This window comes from Genypterus blacodes, unplaced genomic scaffold (genome assembly GCF_046128005.1).
Source record: "Genypterus blacodes isolate CSIRO-AG114 ecotype Tasmania unplaced genomic scaffold, CSIRO-AGI_Gbla_v1 ptg000090l_1, whole genome shotgun sequence".
Lineage (NCBI taxonomy): Eukaryota > Metazoa > Chordata > Actinopteri > Ophidiiformes > Ophidiidae > Genypterus > Genypterus blacodes.
The window spans coordinates 478,380-496,827 of record NW_027466895.1 but is presented as its reverse complement, the minus strand read 5'-3'; the positions used below and the strand labels follow the sequence as shown (position 1 = coordinate 496,827).

The 18,448-nt window shown below is 45.6% G+C and overlaps 2 protein-coding genes and 1 long non-coding RNA gene across 3 annotated transcripts; 2 read left to right on the top strand and 1 right to left on the bottom strand.

The window, feature by feature from the left end:
- Positions 1-216: 216 nt before the first annotated feature.
- On the bottom strand, positions 217-13,949 carry golgb1 (golgin B1). Its single transcript, XM_076158936.1, has 20 exons — positions 13,854-13,949; positions 13,172-13,286; positions 12,300-12,500; positions 12,073-12,186; positions 11,764-11,928; positions 11,548-11,670; positions 11,291-11,404; positions 10,473-11,184; positions 10,279-10,355; positions 9,968-10,037; positions 4,428-9,465; positions 3,905-4,316; positions 3,575-3,808; positions 2,640-3,470; positions 2,282-2,475; positions 2,016-2,175; positions 1,773-1,873; positions 1,606-1,677; positions 1,432-1,516; positions 217-1,331 (listed from the first exon to the last, which is right to left on the bottom strand). The coding sequence occupies exons 2-20, from the start codon at positions 13,238-13,240 to the stop codon at positions 1,194-1,196; spliced, it is 8,910 nt and encodes a 2,969-aa protein (XP_076015051.1). The 5' UTR covers positions 13,241-13,286; positions 13,854-13,949; the 3' UTR covers positions 217-1,193.
- On the top strand, positions 13,492-15,320 carry LOC143007545 (uncharacterized). Its single transcript, XR_012964487.1, has 2 exons — positions 13,492-13,689; positions 13,799-15,320. It is a non-coding gene; the product is annotated as an uncharacterized LOC143007545 (long non-coding RNA).
- A 549-nt stretch (positions 15,321-15,869) lies between these two features.
- Positions 15,870-18,413, top strand: guca1aa (guanylate cyclase activator 1Aa). The gene is made up of 4 exons (XM_076158938.1): positions 15,870-16,067; positions 17,464-17,613; positions 17,693-17,786; positions 18,173-18,413. Exons 1-4 carry the CDS (start codon positions 15,870-15,872, stop codon positions 18,298-18,300), a joined length of 570 nt encoding a protein of 189 aa, XP_076015053.1. The 3' UTR covers positions 18,301-18,413.
- Positions 18,414-18,448: the final 35 nt, after the last annotated feature.

Sequence of the window (18,448 nt, the reverse complement as noted above, 5' to 3'; positions counted from 1 at the left end):
GAATTCAGTTCAATGTCACCAAAATAATAGAACTTAATTTTTTACCTGGAAGACAGATTTTTTACATAACTGTATGTTCATTGACTTATACAGTCTACTAGATTTAATTAATACTATATTAAATTAAGAAAAAAATGATTTAACATTTAACAAAACCGTTCAAGGACAAATGTACCTGTAAGCATTTCAATATGAGTCACTAATTTGAACCAGACACTTTAGTAACATTTTATTTTCTATACAGCCCTTTAAACAATTATTTACAATTAGGTGTATTTAGTGAAACACAACATGAATGTAAGATAAAGAGTTGAATGAAGATGAGAAGATTTCTTCCAGTGAAGGATCTGGGAAACGATGGCGAAGAATATAAAGCATATTTTAATCATTGTAATGTACCGTATGGGTAATAAATTATGCTACATCAGAGCGAAGTGGATGGTTATAATTAGAAAAACAAATTGGTCATTCTCCTCTGGAATAAATCCACCCCTGAATGGCAACTTCAACCTGCCATAAAATCCATACAACCGTAAAATCTAAACCTGTGCAACAAAGCGTGGAGACTCTGGACAGGTAAGAGGAAACCCCGCCTCCAGCATAATACATGTACAGTACATAGTTTCAAATGTGAGAGGAGAGTAAAAGAAAACTCATAAGAGGAATGTATAAGATCAAAAATTGCACTGTGCTCCATTTAGTAAGAGAGATCAAAGCACCACACAGCCTGAACCACGAGCCATCTGAACTTAAGTGACCTTCTTGTATCTGAGTCTAAAGGCACAGGAAATATACCACCTGCCAAAACACTTCATTATATATCATTAGTGATTATTGAAGAGAGAAAGTAAAGCTATGTCCCTTTTATAAATAACCTCATCTAAATATCCTCTGCAAATCCAGATGAGTATGGAAAAACATCATCATTCACAAAGATTCAAATCAATGACAGCTGCTTCTAACCTCTATAAATCTATATGCTTCTTCTAAAAGATTAAGATGTACTTCCTATAAAGTGCATTATTTGTGTATGATGTTCTCCATATCCCTCTGTGATTCATGATTACACTATAAAACACGATGGCGATGGCTCGGGTTAGTTGTGTTTGTGTTGTGTTGTCATTGTCCTTGCCTTCCTCTCTCTCTGGTCGGTGTGTATTTGTGTGTGTGTGCCCTTAAAGGGAGGCGTGGCCTCAGAGGTAGCCGCCCAGGCACAGCAACAGCAGCACGTGCACGGTGAGCAGGTAGAGGCTGCACAGCAGGGGGGTGCGCTGGCGGGAGCAGAAGGCCACACGCAGCTTCCGCATCATGCCCGGGCCACCGCGCCGAGTCTGGGAGAAGAGAGCAGACGCAAGGTTACAGAAGCGTTCAACGCCTCGGCCACCATTGCAGGTTATGGGGATGACGCGCCAAACAGGAGCGAGGTCTTACCCGGGTGACGGCGGCATCTGGTGGCTCGATAAATAAAGCCGTTTCTGCGTGATCCCCTTCAGACTGCCACATAGTGTGCATGTGACTGGTGAAAAACAGGTGGGAGCTGACATTAGCAGAGGCAGGTCAACTCAGATGAAAGCACAGAGCACTACCTTCAGTCTTATTTCCTACCGTTTGAAGCGATCCTGTGCACACGTGAGTTGCTCCTCGACAGATATCCTCTGTTGCACCTCGTATTCCAGCCTGATGCAGCAAAGATATTGAAATCAGTGAAGTTGTGCATGTGTGTGTGTGTGTGTGCATATAGCACCTGTGAAGAGGAGGAACCCACACAGTACCTCTGCTGCAGCTCTTTGACTTCTGCTAAGTAGGCGTGGCTCTCTTGCAGGTTGTTTCTCTCCTGTGGGGCTCCAGGGGCGCTGACCCCCTCCTCCGAGCCCTGTGGAAAGATCACAACACTCAAACATAAGATAGGCAACCATTTTAATTTGTGACACCACCTCTGCCCAGTTACTTGTTGACAGTGTGTGAATCTGAAAGAGGAGGTAGGAATGGACAGCGAGTAGACTTTAGTGCCCCACCTCTCTCTGGTACTGTTCCTGCAGGCGTTTGGGTGTATGGGCGCGAGCTTCCTCCAGCATGGCGGTGAGTTGCCGCAGGTGTTGGTCTCGCTCTGACAGTGTGGCGAGCGTCTGCTGCTTCAGCTGCTCCGCCTGAGCCATCCAATCAATACGCTCCAGACTACAAACACACGCAAGTTGGCACGATAAATCGAACCTTTCTTGTTTCATTTTGCTTTGCTAAAACCCATGATTGCAATAACATCTGCCATAAAGATGACACTCACCGTAGTGTTTCTACTTCCTGTTTGCCCATTTCCACTATATTCTCCAGCTGCCTTATGGCCCCCAGCATCTCCCCGGTCTTCGTCTTCTCCTCAAATAGCTCCTGGGTGATTTTAATTAACTCTCCTGCTCCCAGCCGGGCCAATTCAGACTTCAGCTTCTGGATCTCACAGGTCTGATTTTGGAGCTGTTCCAACTGCACATCCAAGGAATGAAAAGAAATTTACATCAGCAAACTTACAGATCTGTATTTTGTATTTTTATCTGTAGCTACTTTCTGTTTATCTTTGTGTGACTGCTTATGTTCAAAGTAATTGGATTTTAAACCTTTCCATAATCTAGTAAGTATCTTCTCCTTACCAGTCTCTCCCTATCGTTCTGCAGGGCTTGCAGTGCGTTCTTCAGGCCCCACACTTCTCCAGTGGAGCCTGCAGGGCTGCTGTGTGCAGGCTGGACACCGGCCTTGCTCATCTCCTCCACTTTCAGGTTTAGCTCCTGGACTTTGCTTACCGCCTGGTCCCTGCTGTCCTGGAGCGAGGCCATGGTTTTTGCAAACGACTGTTTCTCTGACTTCAGTTGCGTCGTCACCTCCTTCTCCCCTAGCAGCCTCTGCTCAACAAGTAACAAGTCTCGAGCCAGTTCTGCAACTCGCTCTTGAGCATTCTCCGACTCGGTCCGCATCACGCCGCCCTCCCATCGCAGTTCAGCGAGCTCTTGACTCCTGTTGGTCTGCTGTTGCCTCTCCTGATTCAGGGTCTCCTCCAAAGCCTCCACCTGTTCTCTTGCCAGGTGCAGCTGCTCCCTCAACTTCTCAACCTCTGCACCAGGGGCGTCCACCGCCTGTAGTGTTCTCTCACCAGCTCTGGCCTGACTTAGAGTCTCCCTCTCCACTGCCTGGACTGCCACTTCTCTTTCTTGGCTGAGGCTCTTCAGCTGATTCTTCAACTCTCCCTGCTCCCTCTCCAGAGAGACGATGCGTTCACGCTGGGCTGCCAGAAGCTGCTTGTGCTGGGAATCTTTCATGCTGAGGACTTGGTTGAGTTCATTGCGGTAGCCGTGAAGCTGGGCGGAGAGCTGAGCCCTTTCAGCATACAGGTCGTCTCTCTGGACCAGCAGAGAACGCAGCTCTTCCTTCAGGGTGTTGTTCTCTCCTGCAGCTTCTTGAATGAGCCCATCCTTTTCCACCATGACCTGGGACACAACAATGCAGGAGGCGTTTCAAACTCTACTCCATGGTTCATACAGTGTGCAGAAACAGAATGTCAATACAATGACATTCTGTTTTGGTAGATTACCTGCAGGTGTTTCTCCTCCAGCTGCTTGTACGTGTTGAGGACTCTGTCTCTGTCATCCTGCAAGGAGCCCATGGCTTTGGTGAAGGAGTCCAGTCTGGCTTTGGTGTTGATGCTCTCCTCCTGCGCCTGTCGCAGTTTGCCTTCCACATCCCGCAAGTCTGCTCTTCTCTGCTCCAGTTCCCCCTCGGCTTCCTGTGCTCTGCTTTCGGCCTCCTTTCTCGCCTCCTCAGCAGCCTGAGAAACAAAACAAAACACGTCTAAAGAAGACTTTCCACCATTATTTGCTGTGTGATTTTATGATAAAATGATGGAACTGGAGTAATTAAATACCTGGGCAACAGCTTGTTCCTTCTCTCCCAGCATTTCCACTTCCCTCTTTTCCTTCTCACTTAACTCCACCTGTAGGCTCTCTGTCAAAGCCTTGGAGGAGCGTAGGTCTGTCTCCAGCTGCTCGACATTCAGACACAGCCGCCTCTCCTCGGCCTCCCTGTCCCTCAGCTCGGCTCTGGCCTGGTCCACTTCACCCTGCAGCCTCCCCACGGCCTCCTCCAGGGCCCGGGCCCTTTGGCTGACACCCTCTAGCTGGTTTTTCAGGGCGAGGGCTTCACTTTGCGCAGACTGCATGTCAGCCACTGTCTGCTGAAGTGTGGCCCTCTCCTCTTCCAAAGCAGTCTGGCTCTCTCTCACTTTCTTTTCCTCCTCTTCCAATCTCAGATGGCAATCTTTGTCTGCTTTTTCTAGTCTGAAATCAAACATCAGATCAAACATCATTATGGTATATTTTATTAACGGCGCATTGTATCACATTAGAATATTTGGGGCAACAACGAAATAAGAGAAGCAAAATTCCTACCTGTCCACTGAAAGCTGAAGATCCTCTTTCAGAGCACTCTCTTTCTGAAGCCGCCCTGCCAGTTCCTTGGCTCGCATTTCAGCCTCACGAACTTCTGCCTCCTTCCCCTGGAGAGTACTATTAAAGCGAGTTTCCCACTGCCGAGCCTCATCCAAAACTCTGTCGCGGTCATCTTGCAGTGAGGACATGCAGCGCGAGAAGGCCACTAACCTGGCCAGAGACTCGTCCAGGCGGCCCTGCAGCTCCTGGGCCCGTCTCTCAGCTCCCTCTGCCATCTCCCGGACCCTCAGCGTGGCCTCCTCCTCTTGATCCCTTTCTCTGTAAGACTCTTCCAGTCGAAGTTCGTTCTGTTTAAGTTCAGCTCCAAGCCTGAACCTCACAGAGTCCAAGGTTTGTTCTGCTTCAGCTTTCAGAGAAGCCTCTCTCTTCAGAACATTCTGTTCCATTGTTGCCCTCTCTGAGATGGCCTGGCTCGCCTCTTTCTGGGCATCTTCAAGCTCAGATTGACAGCTGACCAACCGAGCTTCGGTTGTCTTCAGTTGCTCTTTTGTGTCAGAAGTCTCCAGTTTGGATTTTTCCAATTTGCCGTTAAGCTCATCGTGACTTATGTGCATGGCTTTAGCTTCCTTGCACAGTTCACTGATTCTCTCCTGGTAAAGAATGCTGTCCCTTTGCAGCTGACGTAACTCCAGCTGCTTCTCCCTCAACAGTTCCTCCAGGTTCCGCGTTCTGCTCTGGCTGCCTTCTCGGACCCTCTGGGCAGACCTCAGCTGTTGCTCCAGCTCTCTCTGCTTGCCCGACTCGGCTTCGGCTTCAGCCCTCTCTCTCCGGGCCTGCCTCAGGTCCTCTTCCAGCCTGGCCCCACGGTCCCGTTCACTCTGAGCCAGGACCTCCAGTTCGGCTCGTTCCCTCTCCAACCTCTCCACCTCCGCCTGAAGCACAGAGAGGTGCTCCCGGTTGTCGGCTGCCTCTTGCTGGTAGTCGGCGATGCTGCCGTTGAGTTGGGCCAACTGATTCATGAGGCGCTCCTCCAGGTTATCCTTCTCATTTTCAAGGCTTTTGAGGAGTTCTTTGACCTGGGCTTCCCTCTTTACACTCTCCTCAGTAAGGCTCTTTTCTCTCTCCCTGCTCTCTTGGAGATCCTGCTCCAGAGAGGTCATGAGGCTCACCTTTTCTTGACTCTCACGGAGATCCTGCTCAAGAGTGGCAAGTTCAGCCTTGAGCTCAGCTTCCCGTTGCTGCCTGAGTTCCCCCTCTGCCACCATAGCGGCCTCCATCTGCTTAAGTTTATCCTCTAATTCAATTTGAGCACTTTCAACCGTTTCTCTCTCTTCAGGAGGTTGTGAGACCTTTTCTGGTTCGGCCGACACTGCAGGTACTTCTTCAGCTGGTGCCTCTTCTGGAGGTTCAGCCTCTTCCTTGTCTTCAGACTGACTTTCAGCAGGTAGTGTTTCTGACATGAGGACGTCTGACTCCTGGGCAACAACAACTTCATCTACAACAGATGCAGAGCTTAGAGAAGCACCTGCAATTTTCTTCTCAGCTTGGGAGAGTTTTTCCCTTAGCTCTTCCATTTGCTGTTCTAAAGAGTCTCTTTGTGCCACTGTGGCATCAAAACCAGCTTTCAGAGTTTCCACCTCTTCTTCAAGTTTTTCAATCTCAGTTTTGAGAGCCCTCTCCCCCCGTTTTATCCCAGTCTTTTCCTGCATCTCCCTAAGTGTCTCATTCTCCTCCTCCAACTCCATTATTTTTTGTTGCTTTGTTTTGGCAAACTTTCTCATCTTGTCTTTGACTAAATCAACTTCTTTCTGCGCTTCCTCTGCTCGTCTTTCCGCTTCCTGCCTCGCAGCCTCATGGGTTCTCACTCTGGACGCCAGCTCCTGTCTTTCCTGCCTGGCAGCTTCAAGGACACGTCTCACACGCTCTGCCTCGTCGCTCACATTTTCGTAGGACTTCAGCAGAGTTTCATACTCGTCCTTCAAGTTTTGAACCTTTTCCTCCCATTCTTTAGACGCCCTGATAACCTCTTCTTTTGCAAACTCAGCTTCTCTGTTGCAGGCGTCTTTCTCGCTCAGGATGCCATCCATTGCCAGCTTGAGGCTCTCACAGGATGATCCTAGGCTTTGATTCTCCAGCAAAGTCCGGTCAACCTCATCAATCAGTCGAACTTTTTCTGCTCTTAGTTTCTCTAGCTCATCTGCTGTTGACTCCATTTTCTCCTGCAACTCTGCTAAGACATTCTCGGTAGAAACTAGTTTCTCCTTCTGGGTTTTGTTTTCTTTGAGGGCCTCTTTACGAGAAATCAGGGCAGCCTGAAGCTTCCGGTGAAGCTGCTGGATCTTTGCCTCACCCCCTTTTTCTTCTTCTTCTTTTTCTTTTTCCTGTTCCTGCATCTTCTCTTGCTCAGTCTTCAATTCTTCCTGTAAGGAAACTATTAGCTGATCCTTCTCAGACACGGTGTCCTGCATGGAGCTAATCAGAGAGCTCTGCTCGCCAAGCTGCCGACTTAGATCTGTGATTTCATTGTTCTTATTGTTAAGAAACTGCCTAAAGTCCTCCACCTCAGCCTGCAGCGTTGTGATGGAGGATTCAGAATCTTTGGCTGCTGCTTCCATCTCTGCTTTCAGGGTTTTAGCATAGGACTCAGCTTGGAGATACTTTTCTGTAAGAGCTTTAATTTCTTCTGACAGGACATCAATGTTCCTCTCCTTTTCTTTTAAAGCTTGAAGCTCCTTTCCTAATTCCATCAGTTCACTCTCCCTCAGAGACAGCCTTGTCTGGGTTTCCTGCAGTTGCATCTCTACCTCAGTGTGAGCCACTTGCACAGTTTGGAGCTCTCCTCTGAGAGCATTCAGAGTGATGTCCATTTGTGGAGATAGGACCTCTGGTTGCTCTGCAGGAGGCTGTATGGGGTCATAACATTGTGGCTGCGATACATCACTTTCAGATGTAGCAAAATCCACCCAGTCCTCTTGGACCCAATCACTTCCTGTTGGCTTCTCTAAATCCTTTGCCAGATTTGTGATTTCCTGTACAGGAAGGTCTTGAGTCTCAGTGCTCACTTTTGTTTGTGCCTGCAATTCCTCAAAGTCCTTCACTTTATGAAGAAGGACTTCCCGCTCCCCACTCTGAACTTCAAATCGTTCCAAAAGCTCACTGTATTCTTCTTTCTGCTGCTTCAGCTGTTCACGGTGATGTCTGTCTTTTTCTTTTGCTTTGCGATTTGTTTCTTTACGAGCTTCTTGGGCCTCCAGGAGTTTCTTCTGAAGTGTTTCGCACTCTGCCTCAACAGAGGCCACTTTAGATTGCAAGTCAGCAGACATGTCAACCTGTTGGGAGCTTTCACTTAGTGTTCTATTCAGAGCAAGAGTCTCAGTAAGAAGCTGATCCTGTTGGCTAATTTTCTGTTCAAGAGTCTCAACTGTTTCTTCTTTGGACCTCAAAGCTTCCTTTACTTCTCCGAGCTTAGCTTCCATTTGCTGAATCTCTTGTGCATTGTATGTTTCCATCTCTGCAATATTTGGGGGGATGTTTCCTGTTGCAGTTTCCTCTTGCTCTTTCCTTTTTTTGGCTTCAGCCTCAAGGTCAGCCACCTTTTTCATAAATTCCTTGCGTTGCACAAGTGCTGCCTGCAACTTCTTCTTCATGTTTGTCAGCTGGGTTCCCAGTTCAGTCTTCTCCTTTCGCAAACTACTGAGTTCATCGCCTGCATTACCTGTCGGGCCTTCAGTGTTTTCTTTCCCTTTCTCATCTTGGTCTTTCTGAAGTTGCAGAACCTGCTCCTTAAGTTTACTCACCTCACTGTCTTTCAGCACCTTCTTTTCTTCGGCAAGCAGAAGTTTGGCAGACATACTGTCATTGAGCTCCATCATTTCTTGCTGTTTCTGTGCAAGACAGTTCTGTAGTTCACTAATCTCAGAGTCCTTGATTGACAAAGAGGCATTGTTTACGTCTGAAGTCTGGGAGTATTCCAGCATGCTATTCTCCATGTCTTGGAGCCTCTGTTCAAGCTCAGAGGATAGAAATTCTCGGTCCTCAAGCTGAGCACTCAGCATCCTGGTTTGGCCTTCTTGCTCAGAATGAGCTTTTTGGGCAATTTCAAAGTCTGTCTGCAGGGCCTGGATCTTCTGCTCCTTGACTTCACTCTCAGTGTTTAAGATGTCTATCTGTTCCTCTAGAAGGCGCATTTCAACACGATGCTTCTCCATCATAGAGTGCCTTTGTTGGGAAAGCTTGTCTAACTTCTCTCTGGTTGAGCTGAGCTCCTCTGCAACGTTACAGGCCTGGGACTCTGCCTCTAGCTTGGCAGCAACAAGGGCCTGGGATTCTTCTTCCAGGCCCTGGATCTTCTCTTGTGACTCTGTAGATGTCTCTCTGAGCTTCTGGAGCTCAGCCATAAGCTCACTGTACCTCTTCTGGAGTTCCTCAGCCAGGACCTGGGCAAAAGCCTGGCCAGAGGAGAAGTCACCAGCCATGGAAAAGGAGCCCTGCTGAGTTAGCTGAACCTGCACCGTCTCTCGGATGATGACTGAGGAGGACTCAACTTGAACTGTGGAGGTTTCCTGCTGCATACTAGTTTCCTCCCATGACTGCAACTGCAATGGGCCAAAGTCCTGCAGAACCGATGGCCACTCTTGGCCTCCATCCTGGCTCACAGCTTCCAGGAGGGTCCAGCTGCTATGGGCCACCTCTGAATCACTACTGGCCACCATCTCGTCCGAAGAGGTTCCCTTAGACTCTCCTGGGGACTCAGACTGGGGTTCAATAAGCTCTGGGCTACTCGCATCGGCAGAGATGGAGAATACAGACGTGTCCTCGGCAACTAGGGTGTTCTCCCCGTCCTGTGTGTCCTCCAGGGGCTCAGGGGGGGCTGTAGAAACATCATGGGGGGTGCCAACAGCATCCTGCTCCTGATCATAGTTTTCACCTGCAGGAATACCGCTGCAGCTGGACTTCATAGCCACTGAAAGGCACTCCTGTAAAGCAACCAGCTCCTTGTCTTTTTCTAAAAGCTGCTGCTCCAGTGCCAGGACGAGTGCTGGGGAAATCAGCCAAGATGAGAATAATCAGAAACCGTAGCAAATAATATGAGGTTGTTACAATGTGAAGAAATAAAATGCAGTGAGAAATATTAATGCTGCCAAACCAGACTGAAACAAAACCACTAGTATCCATCTGTTCTATTTTTGTAGATAGAACAAACATAATCTTGAATAAACACATCAGTAGAGGGTTTGTGCTGCTCAAAGTTCAAGCTCCAAGTGGTTGGCTTCGTATTTGGAAAAAGAAAAACATTGTAACCGAGTCTATGATAAACCATTAGAAAATCAATGTATCTAATAGTATATATGTTTGATTGTTTAGGTATTTATTGGTATCTCTTTTTCTGCAAGTGTGCCGTGCATGACTGTGACTGTGGATTTGAGGATATGTAGATTTGGTTTAAAGGTAAACTAAGCACAACATGAGCTCATTTCCTGGTATGAGCATGAATATAGAACCACAGACATGACACTGAAGCTAACAAATCAACTTTGTACCTTTTTCATTTTCAGACGAATCCCTTGCTGGTGGTTCCATCTGTGGCTGCGGCAACATTTCCTCAGACATCTGTGACAGAAAGAAAAGGAGACTTTGACAATGAGGACTGAAGATAGACATTGCAACTCGTCTTTGTGGATCATAACGATTAGGAATGTTCAACTTATTCCATACTTTATATAAAATTACTGTCTAGGAATTTGCAGTAGAATACCAATCATGAAGACATAAATAAACAAAGTAGAGCTCAGTATAAGGGCACTGGGTTTAAACTGCTAATGATTCCTACAGGTCACTCATCAATACTGACCTTTCCAATTTGCTGCTCCAGCTGTTGTATCTTGGCAATCGCCTCGTCCTTTTCTAAGGATTGTCTTTCTAGTTGTTCTGAAAATCAGAGATTCTACTTAAAATCTGATGAAGTTGACTGACAAGGCTTAAGAGTAAACCCTGTGATAATAATCAATTTGTAATAAATATCTGCAATCAGATGAATGCTGTTACCCTGAAGGGCTTCCGTGCTGAGGTTGATCTGGGCACAGCGTTCCTCACTCTCACGCTGTTCATATTTCAGCCGTGTCAATTTGTCCTCAATGGACTGCATAGTGCTCACAAACAGGGACATGTCAGCAGGCATGGGACTCTCCTCTGCTGCATACACGTCCTCTACAGCCAGAGAATGCAGTTGGTGCCAAAGTTCTGCCAAGATCTCACCTTTCCTCTGGCTTTCTCCCTGCTCCTCCCTGAGGTACGCCAGCTCTCTCTCTAGTTTATCAACTTCAGGCTTCTCCCTCTCTAAGGCTTCCTTGCTGTCACGGAGGGCTGCACTCTCTCCCTCCAGCTTAGATGCAAGTTCTCTTCCAAGGCGAGCGATTTCTACCCTGTCTCTCTCTGATGTATTGTTGCATGCCTGGATGGCTGCAAGCTCGGCTTCTTTCAGCGCTGCTAATTCTGTCTGCAAACTTGCCACCTCCACCCTCTCTTTCTCCAAAGCCTCCTGACTAGCACACTGTGCCTCTCTCAGGGACGCCAGCTCGGTCTCTTGCCACGGCACCTCCGTTCTCTCTTTTTCGATGGCCTCCAGTCTGGTTTGGAAGGCGGCAAGCTCTGTGTCTGCCCCTCTGGCCTGTTCTGCCCACTGCTGTCTTTCCTCTTCTCTCTGCTTTACAGCATCAGCTAGCTCCTGCTCCATCTGTCTGAACTGAGCAGTTAAGATCTGAGAAGAAAAGCAATAGGTGACAGAGAGAGTTTATGAGTGGGTGTGAGTTGAATGAATCAAATGAGCAAACAATACATAAAAACAACCCGTCATCGCTCTGCACCTGTTTTTGCTGGTCAGCGCTGTTGATTTCTTGCTGTAGAATTTCCAATACTTGGGAACGAGATCGCAAGGCTTCATCCATCTCTTCACACCGCCGCTGGGCTGCATTCAGTGCCTGAGGAGGGACAGACAAACAACAGGCAAAAGTTTATCACAAAAGTTTACACACACAGAGACGAATTAGGTCAAGGTCAACTTTAAATGAATGGACTACAAATGAATGAGTGACTAAGCTATAACAGCCAATTGAAATCAAACCTGCTGAAGCTCTGGGTCATTCTGAGACTGAGTTGTGATCTCCAGCAGCTCTTCTTCATGTTTCTGGACCTGTTCCTGGAAACGTACATCCTTCTCACAGACCACAGCCTGTAGCACGCGTAACTGAAGACAAAAAACCACAATGTGTGTTTCAGACAGAACGGCTCAGGATATTTAACATCACCTTTTAATAACGGCTAAAAACAGATCTATCACCTGCTCGGAATGCATGGATTCCTTCTCTTGGAGGAGCTGCTGTGTGACCTGGAGTCGCTCTTTGAGCTCTCTGCTGTTGGCCTCCTCTTCACTCAGTTTGCTCCAAACTTCTTGGAGCTCCTCCTCCACTGCAGCTCCAGCTGTTGTAAACGAGCTTTCCGGGCTCTGTGGTAGACAAAACAGATGATCGAATCAGATAAATTCTGCTTTACTTGTGGTACATCTTAGTCTGTACAAGAGCTTTGTGTCAAAGCAAATTCACAAATGTGTGCAACAAGTACTACTCATTAACAGGGCTTACTAACTTACTGTTGCTCCCTCTTGTCCTTTCAAATCAGTGATCTGTTTGTTGAGTGAGGCCATCTTGGCTTTAGCCTGCATTTTGAGTTTGGTGAAGCGAGCGTCAGCTGTTTCTTTTTCATTCTGTGGATATGAAAAACAGCATTGGGATTTTATGCTCAGTGAGAAAATACTTTCATGGAATACACAGACACTTTTGGAGTTATAGCGAATGTGCTTGTAAACAGGGTATTTACTTGGAGCTGTGTATCTCTGTTAGCCAGCTCAGTGTCCTTTTGGACTAGTTGGAGGTCTTTATCCTGAATGAGCCCCTTCAGCTGGACCACCAGCTGCTCCAGGTGTGCCAGTCTCTCCATGGTATCCTCAGATACTGTGGCCTCCTCAGACTCTGCTAGCACCTGAGCCTCACCGCCAGGTATCTGGGGCACCAGGATGTCCTGTACAAAGAAAAGCGATCAAGTGTGATTGGGCGTGTCTGATACGACTCTCACTGCAGCCTTCATATTTACCCTCGAGGAGAGAAGAGAACCGGCTCCATTATGTGCTTCACAAAGATATCTTCTAATAGCATTCAATAGTTGATGAAGAGGTTTTATTAGAGCCATTGATCTGAGACGTTTTCCCATTTCACAATGCATGCAATACTATCTAATCAAATTGGACTCAGGAGGATTTTTACACCAACGACAACTAAATACTGCTGATGAACAAATCTAACCATGGCTCTCCACATTATGCACATCTATTAGATTATAGTTAATATCCCACTGGGACTGAATCACTACTTTGTAACTGAAATAAAAAGCCAATTTAGTTTTACAGCTCGAGCTCCAGTTCCTTAAAGTTGCTTGAAGAAGACTTTGGACACACACACACACACACACACACACACAATGTTTACTCGCATTAACTCCTGTGTGTGGTCATATTGTTGACTTGTGGCTCCTGAGCTCTCACAAGTCTAAGTGTGTCTGTTGACTTAACTTGACATTGGAGGTACTCTTAAACAGGATGCACCACTGACAATACCCATCCAATTTCCTATAATTGATTTCAAGAACTGTATGTGTTGCAGAGGAGGACGTGTGTGTGTGTGTCACTCCCTCACCTGTGGGTCTCCATCTTGGCCCTCCTCTCCAGAGAGCTCCTGGAGGACTGTGGCCAGACGGCTGAACATAGAGACGCCGAGGGGGGAGGACAGCGGTTTGAGGCTTCAGCATAGACTGTCGGGAGAGATGTTCAACATAAATCCTTCATGTGCTGCAGCCTAATTCGTAATGTTTAACCACAAAACACATTATTTTAAAACTCTCTGCAGTTGACATTTTTATTTCAGTCAACTGCAAAAGGCAACACATTGCCCAACAACCCCAAACGGATTCTGTTCCGAACAATGCCGACAACTCCCGAGTCATCCGGATACTCCACTGCGACTGCGTCACTCTTTGGGTGAACAGCAAAGATTATTGCTAGCTTACCACGAAATGAACGACAAAGTTTCCAAGCGGACAGACGCGGGTGGCAGCGTCTGCGTTCGGCTTATTTGACGATGAAAAGACGGTTGCGTGAAGACGAAGAGTCGCGCAAACAGACAGTTTACCTGACAGCATTACTTTGCCAGGCACAGTAAGTTCGCTAGTATTACTTAGCAAGCTAACGCTAATAACTAGCAAATAAAGAGAGCTACGTTAAAAGCCGCTTTGCTTTTAATTTTTTCCTTTTTTTTGCGTGGCAGCTCGAAAATGGACATCAGTGGTTGGGATGATTTTAAGAGAAGACGTTACACTCACCCGTGAGAGCGCTGCGCAGGTGAACGTATGTCCCTTTTAAAGGATATATTTCCTGGGATGGATTTCAGAGCATAGCCACATCACCAAACATTCCCGGAAACAAAGCGTCCTCTGCTCTGATTGGCCCGCTGGAACCTGCGTATGTAAGGGACTGTCGACAAGTTCACACTCCTACTGCGCTTTACGACATCATCATCTGGGGAATATCTGCAGTTTTTCCAAAACGCAAAATGTGCCCTTGAGCCAAAACCACACATAATTTGTCTCTTTCTATATCTGGAATCATAAACTGTAATCATGGCAGTACATGACAAAAGAGTCACTCTGCTCATCAACCAGGGCAGGCAGCTGGGAAGGAGTCTGAAGCTGCTCGCCCACTACACCATAGTGTTTGTGGCCTTTGTGGGTCGCATGGTGCAGTGGATGGTGGAAGCCGTGAAGTGGACCAGCCTGTTTGCTCACTACACAGCGTCATTCTTTGATTCCATCTACAGACATCTGCATTGGGGCAAGAGGAAAGGTGGTAGGGGAATCTGCCTGAGCCCGGACACGGCGCCACAGTGACATCATGTTTATGATGATTTGGAGGGGCGTCAGTCAGAACTAACTGGGGAGGAAATCTGAAGCTGATGGAACAAAATGTTGCTGACCTAAACTGAGATTGAGTATGAAGAATGAATGATGCAAGCCTTACAGAAGTCATAAAAAAGAAGCTTTTTACTTTTTTAAGTTCTTAAACATTGCTTTATGTTACATGTTCTGATATTGTGAGATATATAGTTGTATTTTTATGTTAGATGCTTTTACATAGTTGTTATATTTTATGTATTGTTATCATTATGAGCATTACTGCAGATGCTTTTGATGTCTTCTCATTATTTCATTATTGCACTATAGCAGCGGTGGTTTGGTATTTAGACGGAAATCTACATGAGGAATATGTCATGCTCTCAACAACCAAAAGCATTAATTTTTTCTGATCTGTGTTAGGTTTGTCTCAAACTCATACTTATAAAGCAGGATGGATGAAATAATCTAGCTGTGAGTTAAATCAGGGACAAACATGAACACTAAACCTGAATGTTTTGTAGGTGCAGCTAATTCAGAACAAATGGGAAATGTACCCACAACTACATTTACGTCTTGACCACTACTTTCTTTTTTTCCCTTTGTTTTTATATACATATATTTGTATTTGCTGTGGAATTTGTAGGATTATTTCAGCAACCTGTGATTTTAGCAGTTGAGTTCAAACAACCATTTATTATAGTTATAACTGATGTATGTATGATGTATATCGGTGATTTGTGTTGTTGTGAAGCATCAGCCAGTTGCATGGTTCAACTGTTGGAGACATAAGCACACTTATAGCTGCCAAATACAACATACTGTATACCACTCTGCTTTCAAATGATTCAGTTTTATCATCATAAAAACAATTTCTGTCCTACTTGTTTCTGGTATTGGCCCTGAAATCAAAAGGGTTCTTAAACTGTTGTTTCTAAATCAAGTCCTTCATATAACATTTTATAATCCTGATTTTTGTAATCTCATGGCAAAGCTATAAGAGTACAATAAAGCATTCTGACAGGTAGCACAATTAATTTATTTACCATTTTATCCCACATTTCTAAGACAGAGAAGAGCTTTCAGCATGTGCTTTGGTCCGTGGGCGGTACATTAATTCAGACAGAAGACACCCCAAAGTGTCAGTCAGCATCTCTCAAGAGCAAATGTGGACAGACACGGGACACTCTGCCCTCTTGATAAGGGAATTATAACGATAATCTAGCATCATTCCTGGATTACAGCCAGTGATAAGACCCAAGGAGGGAACAAAGGGGTGTGGATTGTCTCAAACTCCATCACAGGCAGCTATAAAAGCCCTCTCCAAACTGCCACTCAAGTCCCATATTTGTGTGACTGTGAGTAGGGATAACCCTGCTTCACAGTAGACCAATTGGGCAACACTCACAGACACACACACACAGACAGACACAAAGCCGTGCTAAAGAAATGGGTAATACCTCGGGAAGCACTGTGGATGACCTGCAGGCAGTGGAGATGCACATCTGGTACAAGAAGTTCATGACAGAGTGCCCGTCAGGCCAGCTAACCCTGCATGAGTTCAAGCAGTTTTTCGGGCTGCGAGGCTTGGATCCAGAGGCCAACGCCTACATAGAGCAGATGTTCAAAACATTTGACATGAACAAGGTAAGACATTCAGTTTCAGCTGCAGAGAGATGATTTCTTAATGATACTTGTAACAAAAAACAACATTGGAAAGTAAATGAGTGGACATTTCCAGAATGAGAGAAAACTTTTAAGAATGCAAAATCAAACTATAAAACGACAAATTTGAAAAACATGTTCAACTAATTGATTAGTTTGATTGAAAATAGTTTCTCCAGTATCTATGCCCCTCTACACATTGTACTGTGCTTTACCTTTCTCTTCATCTTTCTCTCTCTCCACCTGTCTCTCTCTCTTCCTCGTCTCTGTCTTGCATGCTATTTCCTAATGCATGACTTTTTGCATGACCTAATGCCTTGCATCCTTTTTTGTACCTCTAATCCCAGTGGATGTTTCCTATTGCACGTCCAGCCATTCGTGGAGAGGGAATCTCTCACGGAATTGCCTCTATCGAGGTTTCTTCCTTTTGTCCTAATACATTAAGGTTTTCTCGGGAGTTGTTCCTTGTTTTCCTAGAGAGCTTTTGGCTGGGTTGGGAATTTTGCTGATGTTGTGGGTCTGTAAAGCCCTTTGAGACATTGTATGTGATTGTGGGCTATACAAATAAAATTGACTTGACCATCTGTTAAAATCTGGCGCTGATGAAAACCAAAGCCTCTTTGTGAAATGACTGATTCTGGTGCTGTGACCATCATTTTGCAGTAATAACAATGAATGAGCTCATTCATTATGATAAAACACCATAAAAAGCCAATAACTCCAGCATGACCTTATTGAATGACTGTTCAACTTATCGATAAGGGAGCAGACCAACATTTTTACTGGCGTCTTTCTTATTTAGTGTCCCCCAAAAGCAAACATATTTATAGTAATTTGATGAAGCACAAACTCACTGAAGGAGGACAGTGTAGTTTTAATTATACATTGATGAAGAGGCAGTTAAAACTCCATCAGAATGGAGGGCTGAGAAATCCTTGTATCGTTCTCTGTGGAACCCAAACAAAGAAACATCTGTATCACTCTCAGACTCAAACTCAACCTGCCAGGCTCGTGGGCCACACTGGGACTCAGATTAGAGTTTAGCTACAGCTAAGAGAGAGAGAGAGAGAGGGGGTCATCACAGGATCTGTCTCGCTGAGACGCTGCTATATTTAGTAACCCCGTGTACTGACAAAAGGTTGCAGTAATCCTCCTGCGTGATTTAACGATGAGATTAACTCTAAGACAATGCTTTGATGCTAAGAATGTTAAATGTGTTCGAGCACAGAGAGTCCCTGGAGATAATTCCTCATCCTCTCGTGTTTTGTTTCATTCTGGTAGCATCTGGGGTCAAGATGAGGGAGTTCTGCTTCCATCTGTTGGATAGTCTGAACAAGTAGATGTCTTTAAATCACTGAACATCTCCATTCTTATGCAGGACGGCTACATAGACTTCCTGGAGTATGTGGCTGCCCTGAGCCTGGTGATGAGGGGCAAGATGGAGCACAAGCTACGCTGGTACTTCAAACTTTATGATGTGGACGGTAACGGCTGCATCGACCGACATGAGCTGCTCAACATCATAAAGGTTTGTCGCAGCCGCGGCACCTTTCCAACTCTGACTCTTAGCCCATCAACATCATTTTATTCTTTGTCTCTTACTTTAGGCCATCCGGGCAATCAATGGGAACGAAAGTCACGACATAACGGCTGAGGAGTTCACCAATGGCGTGTTTGACAGGATTGACATAAATGGAGATGGTAAGTGTGTTAAGGCCCCATGGGAGCCCAACAAAATCGATTGTGGGTGGACATAAGACATTTTGTTTACCAAATTCTGCTGGATGACAATAGAAAGTAAGAACACTAATAACAAGGAAAACATACAGTACATATAACCACTGCTAAAAATTATTTTATTACCTTATCAAGTAAAGACAATATCAGTTATGATGGCTTAATTTCTTTCACACTATTATAAATTAACTGTTTTTCAGACAAAACAAGCAATTTGAAGATTTTTTATGCGCATTTCTACATTGAATGATCGACCAATAAAATCTATCAATATACTGTAGAGAGAAAATAAGAATAAATACTCACAGTTCAACATCTGGGACCTTACAACCCTCTTCTGCCTCCAACAGGGGAACTCTCCTTGGAGGAGTTTGTGGCTGGCGCACGCACTGATGAAGATTTCATGGAGGTGATGATGAAAAGTCTGGACCTCTCTCACATTGTGGCCATGATCCATGAGCGGAGGCGTAGCATCTAACATCCTTCCTTCCCCATTCATGATTTACACACCTGCTACATCCTCTCCTCCTCTGTAGAATATTCAGTTGGAATCCAATTCAGTGTGATTCACTGTAATGCACCCACATCCCTTTGAACCTTTAAAACATTGAAATGTATGAATGATG